This window comes from Gymnoscopelus microlampas (genome assembly GCF_963454915.1).
Source record: "Gymnoscopelus microlampas genome assembly, chromosome: 14".
Taxonomy (NCBI): Eukaryota; Metazoa; Chordata; class Actinopteri; order Myctophiformes; family Myctophidae; genus Gymnoscopelus; species Gymnoscopelus microlampas.
Window position 1 is genome coordinate 16,068,665 of NC_139951.1, and position 21,709 is coordinate 16,090,373.

Genomic DNA, 21,709 nt, shown 5'->3' on the forward strand with positions numbered 1-21,709 from the left:
CCCCCACCCACCCCACCCCAAACAAAGGATACAATCATCACCGCCTGCTCCTCTTCCTCCACTCTTACATTCTCCTTGCATCCCTCCTTCCTTCCTTGACTCCCTCCGTCCCATACGTACTTAATGTCTTTGTTGTTGTTGTTTTTTTTGCTCGTCAGTGTGAATCTATTCGAAAGCAAGACGTAGAGCAAGGTGAAGCACGTGTTAGGTCATCATCTGGACCGACTCTGGAACCCCCTCTTGAGTGCCTCGAGTCAACATTATACGGCGCGTAATCATTAGGTTATCTGTTATGTACAAAGTCTTTGAAGCATTCCGAACGAAATGGACCGGACGTTGAAGAGCTCGGGTGGGAGGGGGGGGGGTGCAAGGACTTTAAGTGGCAGTTGGGAGGTGAATGTAGAGCCGGGGGGAGAAAAAGGCTATGGGAGGGAGGGAGGGGGGGGTTATGGTTATGGCTATAGCGCAGGAGCTTGGTTTGTTTGTGCAACGCAACAGGGTTGGGAGCTCTTAAGGGGATAAAGGTTATTTCGGAAACTGTAGCTCTTGTGGCTCTTGGGAGGTGTGCATGGGACTTTGAGAAGGTCTGTCCTTGATGCGTGTGATCTCATAGTAGGCTGGAACAGCGACAGGGGGGGGTGGGGAGGGGGTGTCGGGCAGAAAGCCAAAGGCTTGGATGCTTGAGACCAGAACATGGGTACAAGACCGAACCGATGACCGCTCACAAAAAGGAAGGAACCATAAGGGAGAGGGGACTTGGACCAGACTGTTAATGTTCAGGGGCTTGATTGAGAGGAGGGAGGGGGGGGGGGGTGAGAAGAGAATGGAGGAGGGCCACGGAGGGGAAGTTTAGATTATAGTATGAAAGAGAAGAAAACACAGAGTCTGTTGCTCGGCGGTTCGGCTCAGTTGAGCTGATCCTCGTACTGTTTCCGGAAACAGTCACCGGCGGGGAAGAACTCCCAGCAACGCTCCTGGTACATCTTCCACACGTACGACTCCTGAGCAAGAGAGAGCGAGAGAGAGAGCAAAAGTGAGAGACAAAGCGAGATGAAGAGAGCGTTTTTTATTAACATTTCCACAGTGTGACTAACAGCAATGGTATGATAGGTTTACATTTCTTAGATGAGCAACATTATAAACAAGCATTCGTTTGGTTCTAGCCTAAAGGGCGAGAGTGGGTGGACAAATACAGTACAGAGGTGTGGGTGACGAGAGAAGGGAGAGAGAGAGACATGGAGAGCGGAGAGTTTGTTTGTTTATGTTCAGAGTGTTCATTAACTTAATGTGAGTCAGATTGTGAATGGTCACTGAAAGTGAAACAATACATAAATGGTTATTAAATGAGATACCTGGCCTGTGTGCTCTGTTTCGTCTTTGTTGATGAGATACATCACAAAAAATCTGTAACACACATAAACACAATATTACACAATCCCACTAACAATATCAATTGGGCATTTAGTAGATACAGCACTTTATTCCACATCCTACCTTACTATACACGCACGCACACACACACACACACACGCAGGCACGCACGTGCGCCATGATTTCAACTCTAAAATGCATCCAATTATCCACAGCTGTACACACACACACACACACACACACGCACCATGAGTTCAACTTTCCATCCACTAATCCTCAGAGACATCACGTTCACACGGCAGCTGCACTGACATCCAATAATCCACAGACACACACGCACAGCGGTTGTACTCACAGGTAGTTGGCAAGGTTGTGCTCCTGTAATGTGTGTGTTTCAAAGCCATGCGGGACGGTGTCAAAGTAGTCGTTGCCTATCCCACAGATAAAGCATTTGGTCTGCAAAGGAAAAACACATTGCATGTTCATATTTGCTCCGATGAACATTTGTTTGTGTGTGTGTGTGTGTGTGTGTGTGTGTGTGTGCGTGCGTGTGTGTACGCATGGATGCGTGTGTGTTTGTGTATTCACCTCCATGTCTTCTTTCACCTGCTCCTGCTGGTCTCTCAGCTCTCCAAACGCATCAATTATCAAACCTGGTCAACAAACAAAGTCACGGTCTACACAATGTTGTTTTTCTTCATTTTAATGTATTTTTTACTTTTAACCACTTAAATCCCAGCATCCGTTTTGTGGGAAAACTTTCTCAGAAAATAGCAGATCGACAAGCTTACAACGCGTGGCAGCGTGACGCGTTGTAAGCCTTTACAACGATCAGCTATTTTCAGCAAAAGCTTTCCCTACAATAACAGAAAACATAAAAGACACTAGCACAATAACAGAAAACACAAAAGACACTAGCCCTGAGGGACTCTGTGGTTAAGGTAAGGTCACTTCCCAATTCCGTGTGTATTGTTGTCTCTTCACCGATAACTGCTACAACTCCTACAACCATGTTTCTGCTCGATACGCATGACATCAAGGGCGCTTCTTTTCACCTTATAGTGATAGAGTTTCACTGGGAAGATGTAATGCATGCAGAGGAATAAGCTCCCCACTGGAAAGGCCACTGAACAGCGACCGACCTGTTGGGGTCGCTAGTGCAGCGACAGATATCTCCCGCCCCATCCACCTTCGCTTCCATGAGCACGGACAATTGTGTTCGTTGGAACGCACAGCCAAGCCAGAGGCGCAGCTGAGGAATCAAACCCCCCTACGCCACCCGAGCACCTTTGTTGTTTACATTTATACTGTAATCTACTACCTTATGGCACTCTCAGCCTTCTAACCGTTCCAACGTAAATACAGAAATGCTTATTGGGGAGAGGAAACATGTGTATCATGTCTTTATATGTCGTTGCTGTCGGGGAGAAACCTCTTATTTTTTTCTAACTTTTTGTGCTTTTTTTGTATCATACTACAGCGTCACACAAAAGCAGATCCATGCTTGTAGGTCTGCTACTTTTGCTATTTTTGAATTTGAATCCTGAAAAGTAACAGTTTGGGACATTTTGAGCTTTCTACCCGACATTCATGTGTATCACCTTCAAAACCATCTCCTCAATCTGGGGGACACAGTCTCCACATTAAAAAACTAAACTAAAAACTAAACAAACAAAAAGAAAAAACACACACAGCATTTTCATTGGCATTTGTGTGCACCCTCCCCCCCCTCACCCTGAATGATGGCCAGGAGGATGACGATGACGAAGAAGAAGAAGGTGATGTCGAAGATGATGCGGTAGATCTCATACTCGTCTCCCGCTGGGTCCTCGATCTGGTCCCCGATCCCACCGCCTGCGCGTACGCCCACGTACATGTGGAACATGTAGCACTGTGTGTGTATGTTTTGGGGAGGGGGGGGGGGGGGGGGGGGGGGGTTGTAGGAGATAGAGAAGCAAAATGTAACACTGGTAATGTCATTTTCTATTTTCTCTTTAGCCAATAAAACTCTACCATGCCTGATCTCAGCAGATAACTTGCACAGAAACAGGTTGAACATTCAAATATCCCTAAACCAATCGCAAGAGATTGATTTGGCAGATATTCACTGATTGGCTTGTCGTTAGACCCACCCCCACCTCTGACTCTCATTGGACAATACATTTTTGTACCGAATAAATCCTAGGTTCACATTACAACACCAGACCAAGCCAGTTCACTCAGAGAGTGGGCGGGGTCTATGGTCTGGAACCAGGCTCGGTTCAACAGTGTTTCAGAACCAGAATCGACTTCATTGTCACATCACAGGTTTATAGGTGTAAAGAAGAGGATGAAATAATATTTTGGTACATTTGCAGTTTTCAGGAAACGGAGGAAGAATAGAGATAGAAAGGAGAGCAAAATCGCAACGTTCCTCTAGTTCGATTTTAGCCGGACACTGGTATTTTGTGCCTTTCTCTACACTGTCCTGTCTAAATAAAGTAAAAAGAAACTGCCCCAACATTTCTTTTAAGCAACAGCATTTGATAATGAATCTGACGGTTTGTTTCAGCCTACTTCGGTGCCAGAGTGCGGTTCATGCCCCACAGGACAGTATACCGGGAAAGTCTACAATACAATGCCATCGTGTCACCATCTCTGTCAGATTTACTGTGTCTGACTGAAGAGGACGAGACACAGGCCCCTAATGTTATCGGATGGCTTTCATAGATGAAATGCTTTCCACCAAAACCCCGTTTTTGGGAAGCTACAGTAATGCTCTCAATGTGTGCATGTTTGTGTTTACAGTAGGGGATTTAATCAATCCCTGCAGCTCATATGGTCAAGCAAATAAATCCAACCAAATTTTGACACCGCAGGGCAAAGAGTGAGAGAGAGGGGGGGGGAGAGGGGGAGGGAGAGAGAGAGAGAGAGAGAGAGAGAGAGAGAGAGAGAGCGAGCGAGCGAGCTGAAGGGAGGTTAAAAGAGAGATCAAGTCAGAAGGAAAGGGAAAGAGAGACAGATATCAGAATGTAACCCTCTCATCCCACTGTGAGAGTCATTGTAAGAGATTTATCCACAACAAGCAAGAGAGGGAAGGCCCCCCCGCAAAAAAGAAGCTCCCCAAGCACTCTCATCCCGGCAACGTCATGTTTTCATTCATCCCTCCATGGGTCTCTGGCCCGGGCTAAGCCCTTGTCACCTTCCTGTAGAGTGGGAAGGGATTGTCTGTTTAGCCACCCGACCGCTCCTTAATAGGAAACAAGACATGTCTATGGAATGCCATGGCTGGCTGGATATATTGGATTAATGCGCACGTGCGCGTATGTGCGTGCTTGTGCGTGTGTGTGCGTGTGTGTGTGTGTATGCATGCGTGCCAGAAGGGAGAGATGGCAGGTGGGGTTGATGATGGCAGTGTCCCTCTATCATCCAGAAATCTCAGGTGGACACACACACACACACACACACACGCACGCACGCACGCACGCACGCACGCACGCACGCACGCACGCACGCACGCACGCACGCACGCACGCACGCACGCACACACACACACAAATTACCCTAATATAGTGTTCCTTTATTGCATGAAAAAGTCACCATACATGTACAGTATCATCCACTTGTCTTTTCATCTCCTCTGTCTCCTGCCTGCCTGCCTGCCCGTCCGTCCGTCCGTCCATTTCAGGTTGGCTCTCAGATGCCACTCTCCAATCTCTTCCCTCCTCGCACAACACATTACTTCTTTCCATTCTCAACCTCTCATAGCTATGAATCAATGGCTGTCCATTTGTTTGTCAGTCGTTCAAGTGAATAGAGCACAAAGTAAATAATGAAGCGCTACAAAGCAACTAGGATACCAGGTAGACATCAAACCCAGCATCTGTCTAAATAACATGCCATCATACGTAACATTTGCATAGCATAACTAGCATCTATCAAAATAGGTTACAAGTACAAGTACAAGTACAAGTGATACAAGGGAATAATGAGTGCTAGGGGATGGGTAGAGTCTGAGGAGATGAGTTTTCACACAGTGGGAGTCAGAATTTAGTCAGGATGGGAGTTAGGACAATATTCCCAAGAGGAAGAAATGTCACCAAAGAGCCCCAATTTACAACAATTGCGCACAATGTGCAGAAATATTCTCCAGTACATTTTATGGAAAATAAAACAAATCCAACTTACTGAATAGATTCATATATATATCACCTTGATGATGATGACTGCCTCCCTCTGGATGCCTAGCTAAGGAAAAGGTTACATAATGATTGACATAATGGGGCAGCGGTGGCCTAAAGGTTAGAGGAGTGAGTTTGTAACCGAAAGGTTGCCGGTTTGATTCCCTGGACCGGACACAATAAATCCGGGTGGGGAAGTGAATGGCCACCACTTACCTCTCCCCCAACACAGCTGAAGTGCCCTTGACTGAGGCACTGAAGTAAAATCTCCTGTGTGATTTGTTTATTTTTGGAACACAGTTTTTATATGCCGCAATCTAAGATTCCCCTATGGGAAATCCAATACAAAAAATAATACTGTGACCCAGGGGGACATAGCGCCCTCTACCGGCAGTGATGTCAGACTTCGGTGCTCTATAAGACGCATGGTTGTACTGGGCATCTCCCAGGTTTTAATGTGTGTGTGTGTTTGTGTGAGTGTGAAGCAGGGCATTCCTGAAAAGGATAATTTGTTCTCAGCTAACCTTCCCTGGGTAAGTAAAGGTAATGACACAGAAAGTACTGTATCATTCCAAAGGGTCTGTGACCAGTTCCATTTAAGGCCTCACCACAGTGAAAGGCAATCAATTCTGTCGTATATAAATATGAGCATATAATAGCAAGCAAACCCATTCATACTGGCAACTATAATCACTGTATTGATAAACATTTATTGATCCCCGGAAGGAAACTCAGAGTTGGGACACTCTCCTATACCGCTACCAACAACACAGAAAAACAATACCGGGGTTAATTGGTTCATATTCTTGGCTGGTCGTTAAACAAAGATTCGCATTTGATCTCAATTAACACCCGGATAATTACACCACACTCCTCCAGCCAATCACACAGGCTGACTGTTAAGTGTTAACGACTGTCACAGTATCCGGGGTAATTAGACCTCAGAGAGACAATGATTAATTAGGAAAGTTCCTTAACGAGGTGCATTCATTGGAGCACCTTCGTTAGTGAGGACAAATACAAGCCATGAAGAGAAAGAAGACACAAACGCTGTTGTCTGGCATTGGAATGTTCCACGTGATTAAAATATGATAGCAGGTTTTGTCAATTAAGTTAAACGAGAATACTCGTACTGAAGCATAATTGGCATATGCTGTTTCTTGTGATCCATTATGGGCCAGTGAAAAGGGTAATAAGGACAGAGCAAGAGGCACATCTCACTGAAAGTGTGAACAGAGAAACAGTGACGAGGACAAATCTCTAGGTTAATCTTGCAACACTGTTTCCTGGCAGGAGAAGGATTGTATAATTGGGAACTGTAAATCATCTTTTGTCTTTGGGAAGTCTTCTCTAAACTATGTTGTGAAATCTATTTTGGTGCTGACAAGTGCCGAGCAAAAAATAATGCCTTGAAAACTTACGAGGGCATTTGTGCCGGTAAAGATAACAAGTTTAACAATTTAACCGACTCATTCATTCAAAATGTATTTACCCCAGAACCACGCTGCTGAGCCAATTCAAACACCGACATTTAACAAGATTAAAAAAGAAAAATAACTCATGCTCAAGGGCCTGACCCCTAGAGGAGCTCCTATTCAACTAAACAGCCATTCTGCTTATGGTTTGAATTGAAGATCTATCTTGAGAGATTATCATGCGTACTAACTGGCTGAGCTGCCAGGCACCCTGACATCGGGCACTCAGGCATGTGGCTGTGGCCTCTTGCACACACTAGGATGTACACTGCTGAACACTGACATATGTGCTTGTTAGCCCAGAGTGCCTTGTCAGTCGCTCTGGATAAGAGCATCTGCTTAATGCCTAAATTGTAATTATAACTGTTGATACGGCTGTCGGCTGCACAAATATTAATACAGAACATACTGTTGACGGAATGTACTGTGTATTCATTCAGATACTCATTGTTGATAAACCGTTAATAGACTGTACATATAGTCACTAATTCATAATGTATATGTATTGTTGATAGATAGTATAGACAGACAGACAGACAGACAGACAAACAAACAAACAGACAGACAGGTTTATCTCATCGCATGCTACAGTTAGTTATATCTACAGTAGGTACACTGTGTGTGTGTGTGTGTGTGTGTGTGTGTGTGTGTGTGTGTGAGTGTGTGTGTGTGTGTGTGTGTGTGTGTGTGTGTGTGTGTGTGTGTGTGTGTGTGTGTGTGTGTGTGTGTGTGTGTGTGTGTGTGTGTGTGTGTGTGTGTGTGTGTGTGTGTGTGTGTGTGTGTGGGTGTTATGTAACTTTTGAACATGCATATTTTTGTCACTTGGTGCAGTTGAATACTACACTGCATCCATCGCCACATTCTTTACTGATGGTGCAGTCGAAAGGACAGACAACTACTCTGATAACTCTTTCTGTAAAGGGGCATGTTTAGGACATAGTTATGGAGCCTTTGTTCCGTGTTATCATTTTATTTGACCTATGCAATTTCAGTTGTTTTCTTTAACCCATTAAGACCGGGAAAGCAACCACTTTAACCATTAATTTATACTTTGGTTATTCAGAAATAGCAGATATACAAGCTCATAAATCATGAACATTTGGTAAAAACTTTGAAAATATATCTTGAAAGATTTGCATACATTTTCACGATAAAATAAATAGTAGATCTACAAGCTCAAGCACATAGTGCCGCACTATGAGCTTGTATATCTGCTATTTTTAAATAGCCAAATAAATCTAAAATTACACCGATTCTTTCCCGGTCTAAATGGGTTAATCTCAAATAAACTCACCTAAACCTATCCAGCGGCTCATGTGGCACAGTAGATTTACATGCTGATGTTTACTCACGGTCAACATGTCGTCACACTTCATGTCCGGCGACTCTCCGTCTTCGCCTTTGTTGTAGAACTTCCTGAAGAAGTTGAAGGCCACTACCGTGTAGAGGTACACCACCACCGCCAGGAGGCCTACTGTCAACACCAACTGAAACACAAAGCAGGTTTGCTAGTTTAGCTCTTATTTTTTTTGAAAGGCTTGCTTTTAGATTCGTTTTTAATCATTTTAATGTTAGTTTTCCGTTTTTAGAGTAGCTCGGCATGTACGTAGATAGGCTATCTTCACTATTTGTGAAGGTTTTGACAACAGGGCTTGTTGGCACAGCTAAAATATTGGAAGATAAGATGTAGGAATTATGGACAAAGGACATTTTCTCTGTGATTTTGTAAGAACACAACACAGTTTCAGTTAGTTATATATTTTTTGTAAAACCTTTTTATTTCAGTTTAAAAAATAATTTCAATTCTAGTTTTCTATTGTTAACACCAACTGACAGAGAGAGGCAATGACTACCGGTATTCTAAAAGGTCCAAGAAAATTTGGAATCAGTTTAGACAACACTTTGAGCTGAAATCCCCTTCAGTCCTTATGCCCATTTGCAATAACCACCTGTTCTTACCCTCTGCTTTGGATTCGACCAACAAGAAGTGGAAGGAGAATTGCCTTGTCTCTTTCAGTAATATATACAGCAATTAGGGATGTCCGATATTATCGGCCTCCCGATATTATCGGCCGATATTAGCATAAAAATTGATATCGGGAAAATATCGGTATCGGTTTTTGAAAAAAAAAAAAATTTTTTTTTTTTTTTTTTTTTTTTTTTGCTTTATAAATAAGTTACAGGAGTTCTTACTGTATATGGTGTGTGTGATATGAAATTTGAGCTTACCCTAATCACAATAATCCCCGCATATATCGGTATCGGTTGATATCGGTATCGGTAATTAAGAGTTGGACAATATCGGTATATCGGTTATCGGTAAAAAAGCCAATATCGGACAACCCTAACAGCAATGGTTTATTTAGTTCCTTGGGAGATCTCACTACTAAACTGGATATGAAAAACCTTAGTTTGTTCCTTGAAAGTACTCTTTTTAAACTATTCCCTAGTTCACATGAGAAAACCTTATTAGAGACCATAATGTCCGTATCAGATTCCCTGTTTAACATTTCATCAATTTACAGTGGTTGAGGGGTACATGGGAGGGAGGGGGAACTTGGGGCCGAGTTGAGAGAGGAATATTGGACGCACTGTCTAGGATTAACTCCTCCTGTGCCTGCGTTCGTATGTGCCTTATTGAATTGAAGTGGTTCATAGGATCCATTACACTAATGCTAAACTCAGTAGATTATTTCCAGAAACAAATGACTCTTGTCTCAGGTCCCTCCAATCCCCTGCAGACCACACACACACTTTTTATTCCTGCCCAAAGCTTGCCGCTTTTTGGAAATCTTTTTTTGATACACTCACTGCAGTTCTGGCATTCTCTGTGACTCCCTGTCCTCTAAAAGCCATCTTTGGTGTGTCTCCTGTAGTGGGCAGATTTAACAGATTCCAGGCCGACTTGGTTGCTTTTGCTTCCCTCATAGCCAGACCCTGTATATTGCTCCACTGGAAGAGCCCTAACCCTCCCAGTGGTGCGTCATGGGAAAAGGACTTGTCAACGTTTCTCCATTTGAAAAGAATTAAACACACGGTTAGAGGTTTGTCGAAAGACTTTTACAGAACCTGGTACACACTTTTGTACATTAATTCCTTGACTACCGTTTAATTAAGGGTTAACAATACCCCCCTCTATTATTTTCCACTTTGTATTTATTTTATTCTACTCTGTTATCACCATTATTACTATTTTTTAAATTATTATTATTACATTTATAGCGTTTTGTGTCCACGAGCCATAGTCCCTATGCCCTGTGGACACGGCCAATTTCTGGGTTCCACTGTACAGTCTGTGGGGGCGTGAAAATTCACCGGGGGGACTCTAAATGTCCTCTTGGCCCCCCTCTGCGTGTGGACACCACTTGTTCGCCCATCAGTCCCACGGATGATTTTTGTTTCCTTTTTTTGTATTTAGGGTCCTTTTCTGCAGTTCAAGCATAAATCCACAGGGTGGCAGGCTATTTTCCAAAACTATTGGAAGTGGACATGTGTACACAGCCAGCATTAACTCAATGGAAAATGTACTCTGTGTACACCGTGTACAGAGGGTTTCCAAAGGGGTCCATGGCTGGTTCCCAAGGTGTGGTTCGGGGAAACTATAGCCTAGACATGTTCAGGTAAAACTATTGGCCGTGGACACAAACTTGTGTAAAACTATTGCCCGTGTACACAGTGGTTGATATCAAGTTCAAAGGGGCTACAGGGATGACAAGAGCCTAGTACAGCATAATAGCTCCTATTAGAGTCTAGTATGGCTTAGAACATTCTAGTGTAGCCTATTCCAGCTGGCCCCAGCCCTTTATGGCCTAGTACAGTCATCTAACTACCCCCATACCCTAGGCTATTCTCCCACTGGGCTGGACTTGGGTGTACTGGAATGTGCTGGGCTGTGCTGGGCTCTGGTGGGCTGTAATGGGCTCTGGTGGGCTGTGCTGGCCTCTGTTAGGTTGTACTGGGCAGTACTATACTATAGCCTAGAACTGTTCCTGTAAAACTATTGCCGGTGGACACAAACCCATGTAAAACTATTGCCCGTGGACACAGTGGTTAATCTCAAGTGCAAAGGGGCTACAGGGCTGACAAGAGCCTAGTACAGCCTAATAGAGCCTATTAGAGTCTAGTAAGTCCTAGAACATTCTAGTCTAGCCTATTCCAGCTGGACCCAGCCCTGTATAGCCTATTACAGTCATTTAACTACCCCCATACCCTAGGCTATTCTCCCAGTGGGCTGGACTTTGTGTGCTGGAATGTGCCGGACTGCTGGGCTCTGGTGGGCTACAGTATAATGGGCTATAATGGGCTCTGGTGGGCTGTGCTGGGCTCTGTTAGGTTGTACGGAGCAGTACTATACTATAGCCTAGACATTTTCATGTAAAACTATTGCCGGTGGACACAAACCCATGTAAAACTATTGCCCGTGGACACAGTGGTTAATCTCAAGTGCAAATCTCAAGTTATTGTTTAACAAATAATAATTTGTTTCTTATTTACATGAGTTCACTAATTTATTCTACTCTCCCCTGGGCATGGGTGGGTGGGTTTGTTTGTTTTGTTTATTTCCTCTGTTCTGCTTGTGGTCATGAATGACCACAAACCTTTTAAAATGGAAAAAAGCTAATAAAAAGAAAATACATTTTGCACTGGAACTGTGTATCTGCTGACCTGTTTGCCGTTGTGCGTGACAGAAGAGAGGATGGTGCGGAGCGTCTTGAAGCCCATGGCGATGTCCAGCAGATGGGCAGCAAAGAAGAAGTTGTTGTAGTGACCCAGGATAGACATGGTCATATACCAGGCTAGATACAAGAAGGACTGGAGAGAGAGAGAGAGAGAGCAGGAGGAGTAAGGCGAGAGGAATATAATGTTGCTGTTGGGTAGAAGTATCTCCATATTTCAACATTTTTTTCATAAATGAATACCCTACTTCGTGGTGATGATACAGTGTAACACAAAGGTAGCAAAACTAGCCGATCTACAAGCATACGTCGCCATGCGAAGCATTGTGAGCTTGTAGATCTGCTATTATTTTTTAAATATTAAAGTGAAAGGGGTTAAGTGCGTCTGTGTGGTTTAGAAATATTGAACCAAAGTATTAATTCAAAAAACGTTTTACCCCAAAGTATTGACCAAAGTATTAACAAGAGTTTGTCACTAAATAAAACGACATTGGATCCAATGGAACACAGTTTTGGACATACAAGGTTTCCACCTGACAGTGACTATAAGGGTGTTTTTATATTAGGTAGATGAATGGGTAGAGAGGCTGTCTGGGAATGGGAAAGTAGCTGGTTCTACCCTTGACCTGAGACACTTAACCCCTTAATGTACCCTCCCCCATGGGGACCAGAAAGTACTCCCTTTACCAATTGCTTCATACTGCACAATCTTCTGTTTCACAGATAAAAAAAAACTAGGAATATGTGATGAGCTACAGAATATATAAATTAATAGAATATGATCATTGGCAGTACTGAATAGATGAGCAGTAGAGGAGGATATCATTTCATCCATGGCACAGTGGGGATATACTCCAAAACTCATTTACCACATTCACTATTAAACCAAAGCGGTTTAAATTACATCTCCATTACCAGCCCAAGTAGTTTGTGCATAGAATAGATACCAGACACAACGCAAACATACCAGTATTTGGTAATGTATTAGTTTGCTGCCCTGTGTATTATTTAGGTAGTACAGATCATATATATTCTTACATTATCTGTGAATACAACTCCCAGTTTCCAGATCTGATACTTGACGTCGATGGAGTTCAGTCTGTTGACAGAGGAGAGAAACTGCTTTAGTCGCCACGTTCCCACCACACATGCACACCAACACAAAATTGAAACGGGCTTTGTTCAGACTGCAGGCGAACCCGAGTTGTTTCTCAAATCTGATCTTTAGGACTGACTGTCCACACTGTTATTTGCAAGTGATCAGATCGGATTTGTGTTTTCAGACATTGTTAACATGCTGTATCTGCATTGGTTGCTGTGATAACGATGTTAACGACATAGGCGTGATGTGTCGCATCACAACGCATTGTGAGCTTGTGGATCAGCGATCTTTGGTGAGTGACGTACAGTATTGTACAACAATGTATACATCAGTCTAAGACGGTTCTTTAGAAATGAGGAATGTGGTTCAAATCTGAGAGGTAAAAAAGTGTTTCCATGTGTTTTTTGCTTTTTTTTACTGTTCAGACTTGATCAAATCAATCTCATTCCAATCTGGATAGGCCAAAAATCTGATTGTGTCTGAACATAGCTATAGATATGGCAATGCATCTATTAACAGTACATATGTGTATATCGGTGCATGCATTTCCACATCTACTCCGTATCTACTGTACCTACATCACGCGCGCACACACACGCACACGCGCACACACACACACACACACACACGTCGCCATATCTCCGGAGGCTTCTAATTGGCTGTTACTGCCATCTTCTGACTGGTAGAAGTTACCCAAGTGTTAATTTCCAACCTCATCCAGCTCATATCCCCAGCACTCCACAACTTTCTCACGTTAACCGTCTCCCACATTGCCTTATTTGAAGTTAACTTTTTTCTCTGAGCCTTAATCAGATTATATAGGAGCACGGAGGTCCTGCAGGCAGTGACCTGGAAATACCAGCCAGTGTCCAAATGATCCTCTGTTCCAACCAAACCCACGCAGAGTCTGTGTAGGTTTGAATGTGCCAAAATTATGCATGTTTCCATGCTCTCCAGAGTGTTCTTTTGAGCCGTCTCAAAATGTCTCTTTTCATCATTTCTTCATTTACTTGCGCACACGCACACACAGTGGTGGAAGAAGTACTCACATTTTTAACTTAAAGTAAAAGTACCGATACCACAATATAGAAATAATAATATATTACAAGTAAAAGGATTCACATTTAGCTTGAGTAAAAGTAAAAAAGTATTGGCATCAAATTGTACCAAAAGTAAAAGTACTCATTATGCAGAAAGTCCCATTTCAGGTTTCAAAATGTATAGGAAAATCTTTTGAAAATAGCATATCTACAAGCTCACAATGCATCGCAGAGCGCCGCGTTGTGAGCTTGTAGATTGGCTATTTTCAAATAGCTGAAGTACAAAATAGTAGCCTGGCTCCAGCCCGTGAATCGCTAGCCACGGCCATTAAAAAAATATGTTCAGGCGATTCTGGTCTGGTGACGCTCTCATAGGAGGTCTCAGCCTCGGTTGAAAATCTGATCGACGAATCGGGATCGGGATAATCCAGTACGAACCAATCGCCAAAGAGTCTTTGAAAAAAAAAACTTTGGCCACGCCCCCATCTCAGCAACCGGCTGCATTGAGAGGGCTTTCAGACTGAATAATGGAGTGAAACGAAATGAAAATTCAGGCTGAGTGTCAGGCTAACAAAATAGGGCTTAGTTGGTTAATGTATGTTTTGTCTTAATAAGCCAAATCTGCAAAGTAACTAGTACTTGAGTAAATGTACTTAGTTACTTTCCACCACCGCCCCACACGTGCATGCACGCGCACGCGCCGTACTCACACGGCAGCCAGAGAGCTATCCTTCTTAGGTTTCCTCTTCTCGTGAGCGTCGCTGAAGTCCAGAGCAGCCTTGTCCATCCCCAGGAGCTCACTGATGCGGTCGTGGCCGTAGAACTCACCGTACTTATCCATCACCTGGGGATTCACAATAAAACATGTGGGTAAGGTAATGACTCCTCTATGCCAGTGGTTTCCAAACGGTTGGGCTGAGGCACATTGGTGTGCCGTGCCACCTACAATGACGTGCACAAAATAGGTACGCCAGATTGAAAGAGAGATATCTTTTTGTAGGGTATAGAAGTAGGAATAGGAATAGGTTTATTATTGTCATTGGTCACAGATACAAATACAAGTTAAATACAATGAAATGTCACAGGTACAAGTACACAGTTACAACGAAATTGGTTTGTGCCTGAAGTTGCTTCTGTAATGGGAAATAAGTGTGCACAAAGTACTGATATAGTAAATAAAAACATAATTCATAACCTTTTGTATAATTGTATATACTGTATGGCAATAATAATGTGTTGTTATCCCAAAATCTCAAGACTTGACATGGACTTGTCTCACAGCACAACAGTGTGCCTCGGTAGAACTATTTTGGAACCACTGCAGTAGCATACAGAATGCAGCATTATGCAGCCTTTGTATTGGAAAACTTCTGTAAAGGTCCTTACATGCCAGGGTTGTTTTGTGTGTGCGATTAATTCGCCTGAAAATATATATTATTTAATTTGGAACAAGGTAGGTTTTTGAGCTTCCGCACCGCGAATAAAGGGAACGACCTGCCTGAATGAGGCATCAACTATATGAATCATTTTGATGCGGAATATTTGCCGGCGCGGCGAGTAATAAAAGGTCATTTTTGCATAAAATGATTATAAATGTAGAATTGTTTAATTTCCTCTTGATTCCTTAGTTTTTCATTTCCTCCATCCAATGATTTTATGGAAATTGCATTATCTGGACATAATCACCATGCAATTTTGAGCTGCCACTGTCAATAAGGTCTGAAAACAGCATTCCATAAATGAGTCAAGGCGGATTTATATTCAGCTGCGTGCTGGTGTCGCACAGCGAACATAGACGATTTACAAGCTCACAACGCTTGGCAGCGTGACGTGTTGTGGGCTTGTCATTTTGTCTACTTTCGGTTCGCAACAGGATGCGCCGACGAGTATGAATCAAGCATTGTATGCAATTGGTCCCAGATGATCAATTATTATCAAACCAAAAGCTGTTCTCCCCATATGCTTGTAATCACAGAGACATGTGCAGCCTGACTAACATTCCTCACTGGAGAGCCCCACGCTAAAAGAAATGTTTACATTGTAATCAGTCTACGTAATCTGTTTCATTAATCACGTTCATTGTGTAATCTGATTATTCTTTTAAGAAACGCGATTCATGTTATCACACGCCTCTGTGTTTTTCCTAATTTCACAAGCAATCCGAGTTGCTTCGTTAGTTACCACTTGCTTTAGAATCTGATCACTGAATCATGTTACTGTGCATAGTTAGTCTACTACTGTAACTCAACCATAGCTTAGTGGGTAGAGAGGCCACCCCGAGTGCTCATCATGACCATCTGAGCACTCATCAGCTGGGTGAAGCTGAAACTTAATTGATTAACAAAGCTTCCCCCCCTTTGAATTTTTTTTTTTCTAATTCAATTGGTTTGTGTGCTGTGAGTGATCTACATAACGGCAGCAAAAACAATTGGTCCCAGACCATGAGTTATTGTCTAATCAAAAGCCCTTTTTCCCTATACAGCATGTGTGCAATCACATCAGTGCTAATGATAGCCACACTCCCCATTTGCTCTCAGCACAGCAGAGAGACTACCGGGGGTTACATTATTCTCATGTTGAAGGTCAACTTTGGACGAGGTTTTGATGTGCTGTGGTTTTGGTGTAGAACACAGTGGTAACCACACAGTAGTGGGTCTCTGGGAGATGTTTAATCCATGCATGTTATCTTAATATCTCCTGGGGTTACATGTCATCATTGTCTCCTCCAGGAGGGCAGAGAATCTTGCGATTACCTCTATCTGTCTGTCTGTGTGTGTCTGTTCGCAGTGAATCTAGCAAACTGCTAGGCCAATTAGCACGCTGCTATAGCAGCCCAAGGACCTCAACCTGAATATTTTTCTAATTAGTCAATGACAACTACAATGACAACATCCGAAACATCCCTCCAGGCTATCGTATAAGCATCGACAAGGCTATGGAGTGGAACTAGCCGTGCAGCCACAAGCTGTCTATCCGGCAAATGGGATGTACACTACTGTACTAGCCAATTCGTCGCTCCCTTCGGCTGCAGCCCTGCAACAATACTTGCATTGTAGGTGATAATCTATGAATGTAAAAAAACATATTTAGCAGTGAATCTCTTAGTTATACCGACTTTGTTCTTTTGAAGCAATGTTACTCCTATTGGTGAAGATTATACAGATCGCAACAAGCAGAGGGGGAGAGATTAGTTTATTTCATAAGTTGTGCAGTAGGCTGCTGTGAGGAGTGCAAAACGCATGTAGAGGACTGGTCCTATCATGCCGGTCCCTTTAGTTTTTAATTTTTTAATTTAAAATTTTATCCCGCGATTTTTGTAACCCATTTTTTTCACCCGGTGCCAAATTCCTAAGTGATCCTGGGCGCTACACCAGCCCTACACCAGTGCTACACCAGTCCCCCACAGCCTGGGGAGGCCAGGGCCGAGCTCATGCTTCCTTCAGTGCATGAGAGCCAACTGACCTTCTTGTCACCTGACAGGGGGGAGTTTCCCTGGTAGCGCGTGGAAGGAACACGTTATTCCAACCAGTTCCCTTCCCCTCCATCAGGCGCCCCGGCTGTCATGGGGGAGGCGGTATAGTGACCAGGATTACTACATGTTTTTGTGAGGGTATTAAAGGTAGGGTAAGTGATTTTCTTTGGTTAAAATAAGAGTTAAATAGCTCTATATTCTGATAGTACTCATTGTTATAGAGTGTTTGTGCAATAAAAGGAGTCTCCTTGTCTCATTTCCAATTTTATCCAATCAGGATAGAGAACTCAATCAGGATATAGATTAAACAAGTGAAATTGGAAGTGATGATACTAAGAAATGAGCAGGCAAAATTGGAACTGGAACACTATAAAAATGAAGCTTAAAAATGGGTACTTTCTCCTGATTGGCTGAGATTTTGACACCTACCGGAAAATGTATTTTCTGTTTATTAAAGAGCTGGAGAGACGGGGAGACTCCTGTTACTGAACAAACACTCTATAGAAATGATTACAATCAGAATGTAGTGCGTTAACCTTTTAACAAAATACTTTTTGTTTTAACCAAAAAATGTCACTTACCCTACCTTTAACTAACCTGGGAGACACGGGGAGAACATGCAAAATCCACACAGAGTAGGCCTTTTTGCCAACCCCACCTAGGGTATGGGCGCTGATGACGTGGGGGGAAGACATGCCCTCAACGGTGGGAATCGAACCCAGGACCTTCTTGCTGTGAGGCGACAGCGCTACCGACTGCGCCACGTGCCCCCTCCGGTCCCTTTAGTTTTAATGTATTTATTATTTTATTTATTTATTTCATAGACTGACTGATAAGCTGGTTAGTGTGCCTTGGCTTCCTGGTCGAACTACTTTATAATTTTTATGTCAATTTGGACAGATATGGGGGCCGCTGTCATTTAAAATTCCGGGCTGATTTGTGTTTCCTGTCCGCCCCTATACAAATATAATTGACACAAGCCATTAAAAATCAGCATTTATCAGAACCCTCCCCCCATTGCGCCTTGTGCCTTTTCATACACAAGCCTACGTGTGTAACTGCTCATCACATACCCCCCACACAGAAAGACGGAGGTAGGGTGTTCCTCCTGGTAGAGATTTGCGCTTTTCTGAGCGCACCTTTTTAGTATGTCCTTACAAAACCGTGCCAAAGAAATAAACCACATGAATCCATATTCTGGGCATGTCATAGGCGAACATTCAGCTCAAATAGGCAAACATTCACCCAAAATAGTAGATCTACCAGCTCACAACGCATGTAGATCAGCTATTTTCAGCAAAGGCATTTTGGTATAGAGGACAAAAGCTATAGGTGACCAAGTATATACAGTATATGTATGTATATATATATATATATACATTATGCTGTTCTTCTAATGGTTAAGAAGTTGTGTCCGACAGTTTTAAGTAAAATGCATTTGTACAACTTTTAAAAAACACATTCCACTCTCCTGACCGTATCTTTCTACAGTCTTGCAGGCTCCAAAAATACTTTACTAAAGACATTGGCAAGCAATAGTTAGTTAATGTCAAAATATTAAAGCTTACCTTCCTCTTCACAAACTTATCCCAGTAGTTGTTAGGAAAAGATCTGAAAAACAAAAACAAAAAGACTAATGAATCAATAGTTTGGAGTGACTGGTGGTATAGGGTGATGAGATGAATACATATTCATGTAATATTAGCTTCAGACTTGGTTCTGTATTAAGGAAAGTTCATCTAACAATATTGTTCAGGCTCTCAAAACACATCTAGATCAACTCGTATTCAAACAAAAACGAAATGATAGCTTGCCAATATGTGCAGCACTTTCACGTTTCACGGTTTAATATATTATTTGATATAAATTAGTGTTGATGTATTTAACATGCACAGCCCTGGAAGAGTAAAACAGACTAAGATGTATTTGCAACTGCCATTTCACTTAGATCTGATCAGAAACTAGTAAAATAGTATCCATGTACCATTCCGTCTATTATTGTCTATTATTGCATGTGTTTAGTCCAGTAAAAACATCATAAAAACGAATGGCATTTACAAGATCAATGCCATGATTTTTCAGTGGGCTATAATAATCAGCCAGGTATAATAAGAGTTTCACATTCACATCAGCAACAGGGAATAAAAAATGCCATCATTAATTCACAGTGGCAATACAAAAATTAACCTACCCAACCATCAACCCTGTATTAATCCACCCACCCCCGCATATCTATCTATCCCTCTCTCCATCCGTCCATGCATCCTTCCTTTTCAAATTAGAATTTAAATAGTGACATTTACACAACTGTGAAGCGGGGCATTGCCCATCAACACATCCTACTTTTTAAATAACCCTTTTAGATTCAGAGCAAGAGGGCAAGTATGACTGCAATAACCCCATTACCTTGTAGCTGTAAAAAGTCACATTCTCTGGAATAAAATCCACCTTATTATTTTGACTGACAATGATACAAAAATAGTCTAAAAATGGCAGATTATTCTGATGACCACTGAGGTTGCGACATGTACCAGGAACCTGCAGTGTTGTTGTAGGTTCATGCTTTTTTAAATTTTTCATATTGATATGAAATATCTGAAGTATATCTATATACCCTTTAACGCTGCTTTGGGTGAGAGCATCAGCTAAAGGCCTGAAATGTAAAATATGATGTAAATTGAAATAATATGTTGGTTTAGCGTTAACTCTCCCTCTAGTCTTATGGGTACACAGCAGTACAAGCCAACACACTGGCCTCCAGGTATGCCCTGGCATTTAGACATATAGCACACAATTACATTTCCCTAAACAGTCCATGACCCCCATTTAACTATAATTACCACTAGGGAGAGGGTTGATTACCTTCAGGGAGGATGATCGCAAATGAAGCCTGGAGGCACGGTGTTAAATTAACCTGTTCGACTGGACTGCCTCTTTCTCTCTCTTTATCTATCTCCATGATATCACACTTTGGTCTGTTATATCTGGTTCATATCTTACACAGCCAATCAAGTCATGTAATGAACTAGGATATTATTATTAATGCACCTACAAGCTCAGAGTTGAATTAACCCTGAGGATTTTACAGCGTACCATGTTGACGGAACATTATCAGGGCATTTTATTCCATCAGGTTGATGAGTACAGTAGCCTACAGTGGACCAGTTCATACTAGACTTAAAGTAGTAGTCAGTTTCCCTGACATTTTCACCACCCACATCCCCAAAATATTCACAGGCATGGGTCAGAGTTTCCGCAGAGGTGTGCACAATCTCCTGTCATGTTCGCTTTTAGAAAATCCTCTTTTGCTTGAGAAGTGGCGTTACGCATCTTTCAAGTCTATATTTGGGCTTTTGCAGTGTTTATATTATACAAGGCCCCTGGTCATTGGCCCATGGCTTTGTGAGAGATGCTGTGCCCATGCAGTATTGTTACTATTATTATAGTCTATATCGTGCTGGTCTGCGAGATAATTCATGCTTTTCAGCTGGACTCCTGAAAGCCATTAGTGCCATCTTCTTGTCCCCTTTATTCAACCTGCCTTCCAACCTTCCCATTACCTTTTCTCTGGGCTGACATGAAGTTCTTTGTACTATAACTTTAATAGTCTTCCATTAAACGATGCATTTTCTTCATTTTCCTCACTTTATTCATTCTGCCCCTCCTCCTCCCCACTGCCCTGTCTCTCTCAAACAAGTTTTGTGCTCTAACTTGCAGTTTGGACACTGGTGCCATCTTTCTGCCTCAGCTAAAACAGGACATATAAAACTTTATTATATTATTATAGCTAGTCAATTTCTGCTTGACTTAATAGTCTTCCATTAAACGATGCATTTTCTTAATTTTCCTCACTTTATTCATTCTGCCCCCTCTCCCCACTGCCTTGTCTCTCTAAACCAAGTTGTGTTCTCTAACTTGCAGTTTGGACACTGGTGCCATCTTTCTGCCTCAGCTAAAACAGGACATATAAAAATGTATTATATTATAATACAGTAGCTAGTCAATTTCTGCTCGACTTAACTCCATTATGCTGCCTGAGACTTGCTGCTTTCCCCCAAAACACGGCACAGCAGCTCAGTCAAATTTCGGGAATTGATATGAGAGCACGTTGGCCGGACGGACGGACAGAGGTCTCCGTTCACCCATAAGCACAGCTGAAATCTGATTACTACACATTTTGAAATATCCTCGGCCCAGTGTTATTAAAGACAATACATAAAGCCTTATCTGGCATGGAGGCAGGCAGGCAAAACAATACGGTTGTATTGAACTTACTGTAACACACAAACCGGCTACCAAAGACATAAAAAGATGTCGACTCCCTACCCAAACTCAAAACTAACCTAAAAGAATGGCTGACCTCAAAATACAATTGGGCTTAGTTGAACACCTTGGAACATATACCTGTTGCTG

General features: G+C 42.5%; 1 protein-coding gene across 1 annotated transcript in view; it reads right to left on the reverse strand.

Moving 5' to 3' along the window:
* Positions 1–713: 713 nt before the first annotated feature.
* The window catches only part of ryr2a (ryanodine receptor 2a (cardiac)), a gene marked incomplete at its 5' end in the record, with an annotated part of 278,974 nt that continues 257,978 nt past the window's right edge, over positions 714–21,709 (reverse strand). The window contains 10 exons of the mRNA XM_084078200.1: positions 714–1,001; positions 1,353–1,404; positions 1,727–1,827; positions 1,960–2,024; positions 3,106–3,262; positions 8,359–8,493; positions 11,672–11,818; positions 12,721–12,781; positions 14,535–14,668; positions 18,865–18,907. Of these exons, the coding sequence (XP_083934326.1) occupies positions 906–1,001; positions 1,353–1,404; positions 1,727–1,827; positions 1,960–2,024; positions 3,106–3,262; positions 8,359–8,493; positions 11,672–11,818; positions 12,721–12,781; positions 14,535–14,668; positions 18,865–18,907 (991 nt within the window). The 3' untranslated portion in view covers positions 714–905. The remainder of the gene's footprint in view (positions 1,002–1,352; positions 1,405–1,726; positions 1,828–1,959; positions 2,025–3,105; positions 3,263–8,358; positions 8,494–11,671; positions 11,819–12,720; positions 12,782–14,534; positions 14,669–18,864; positions 18,908–21,709) is intronic.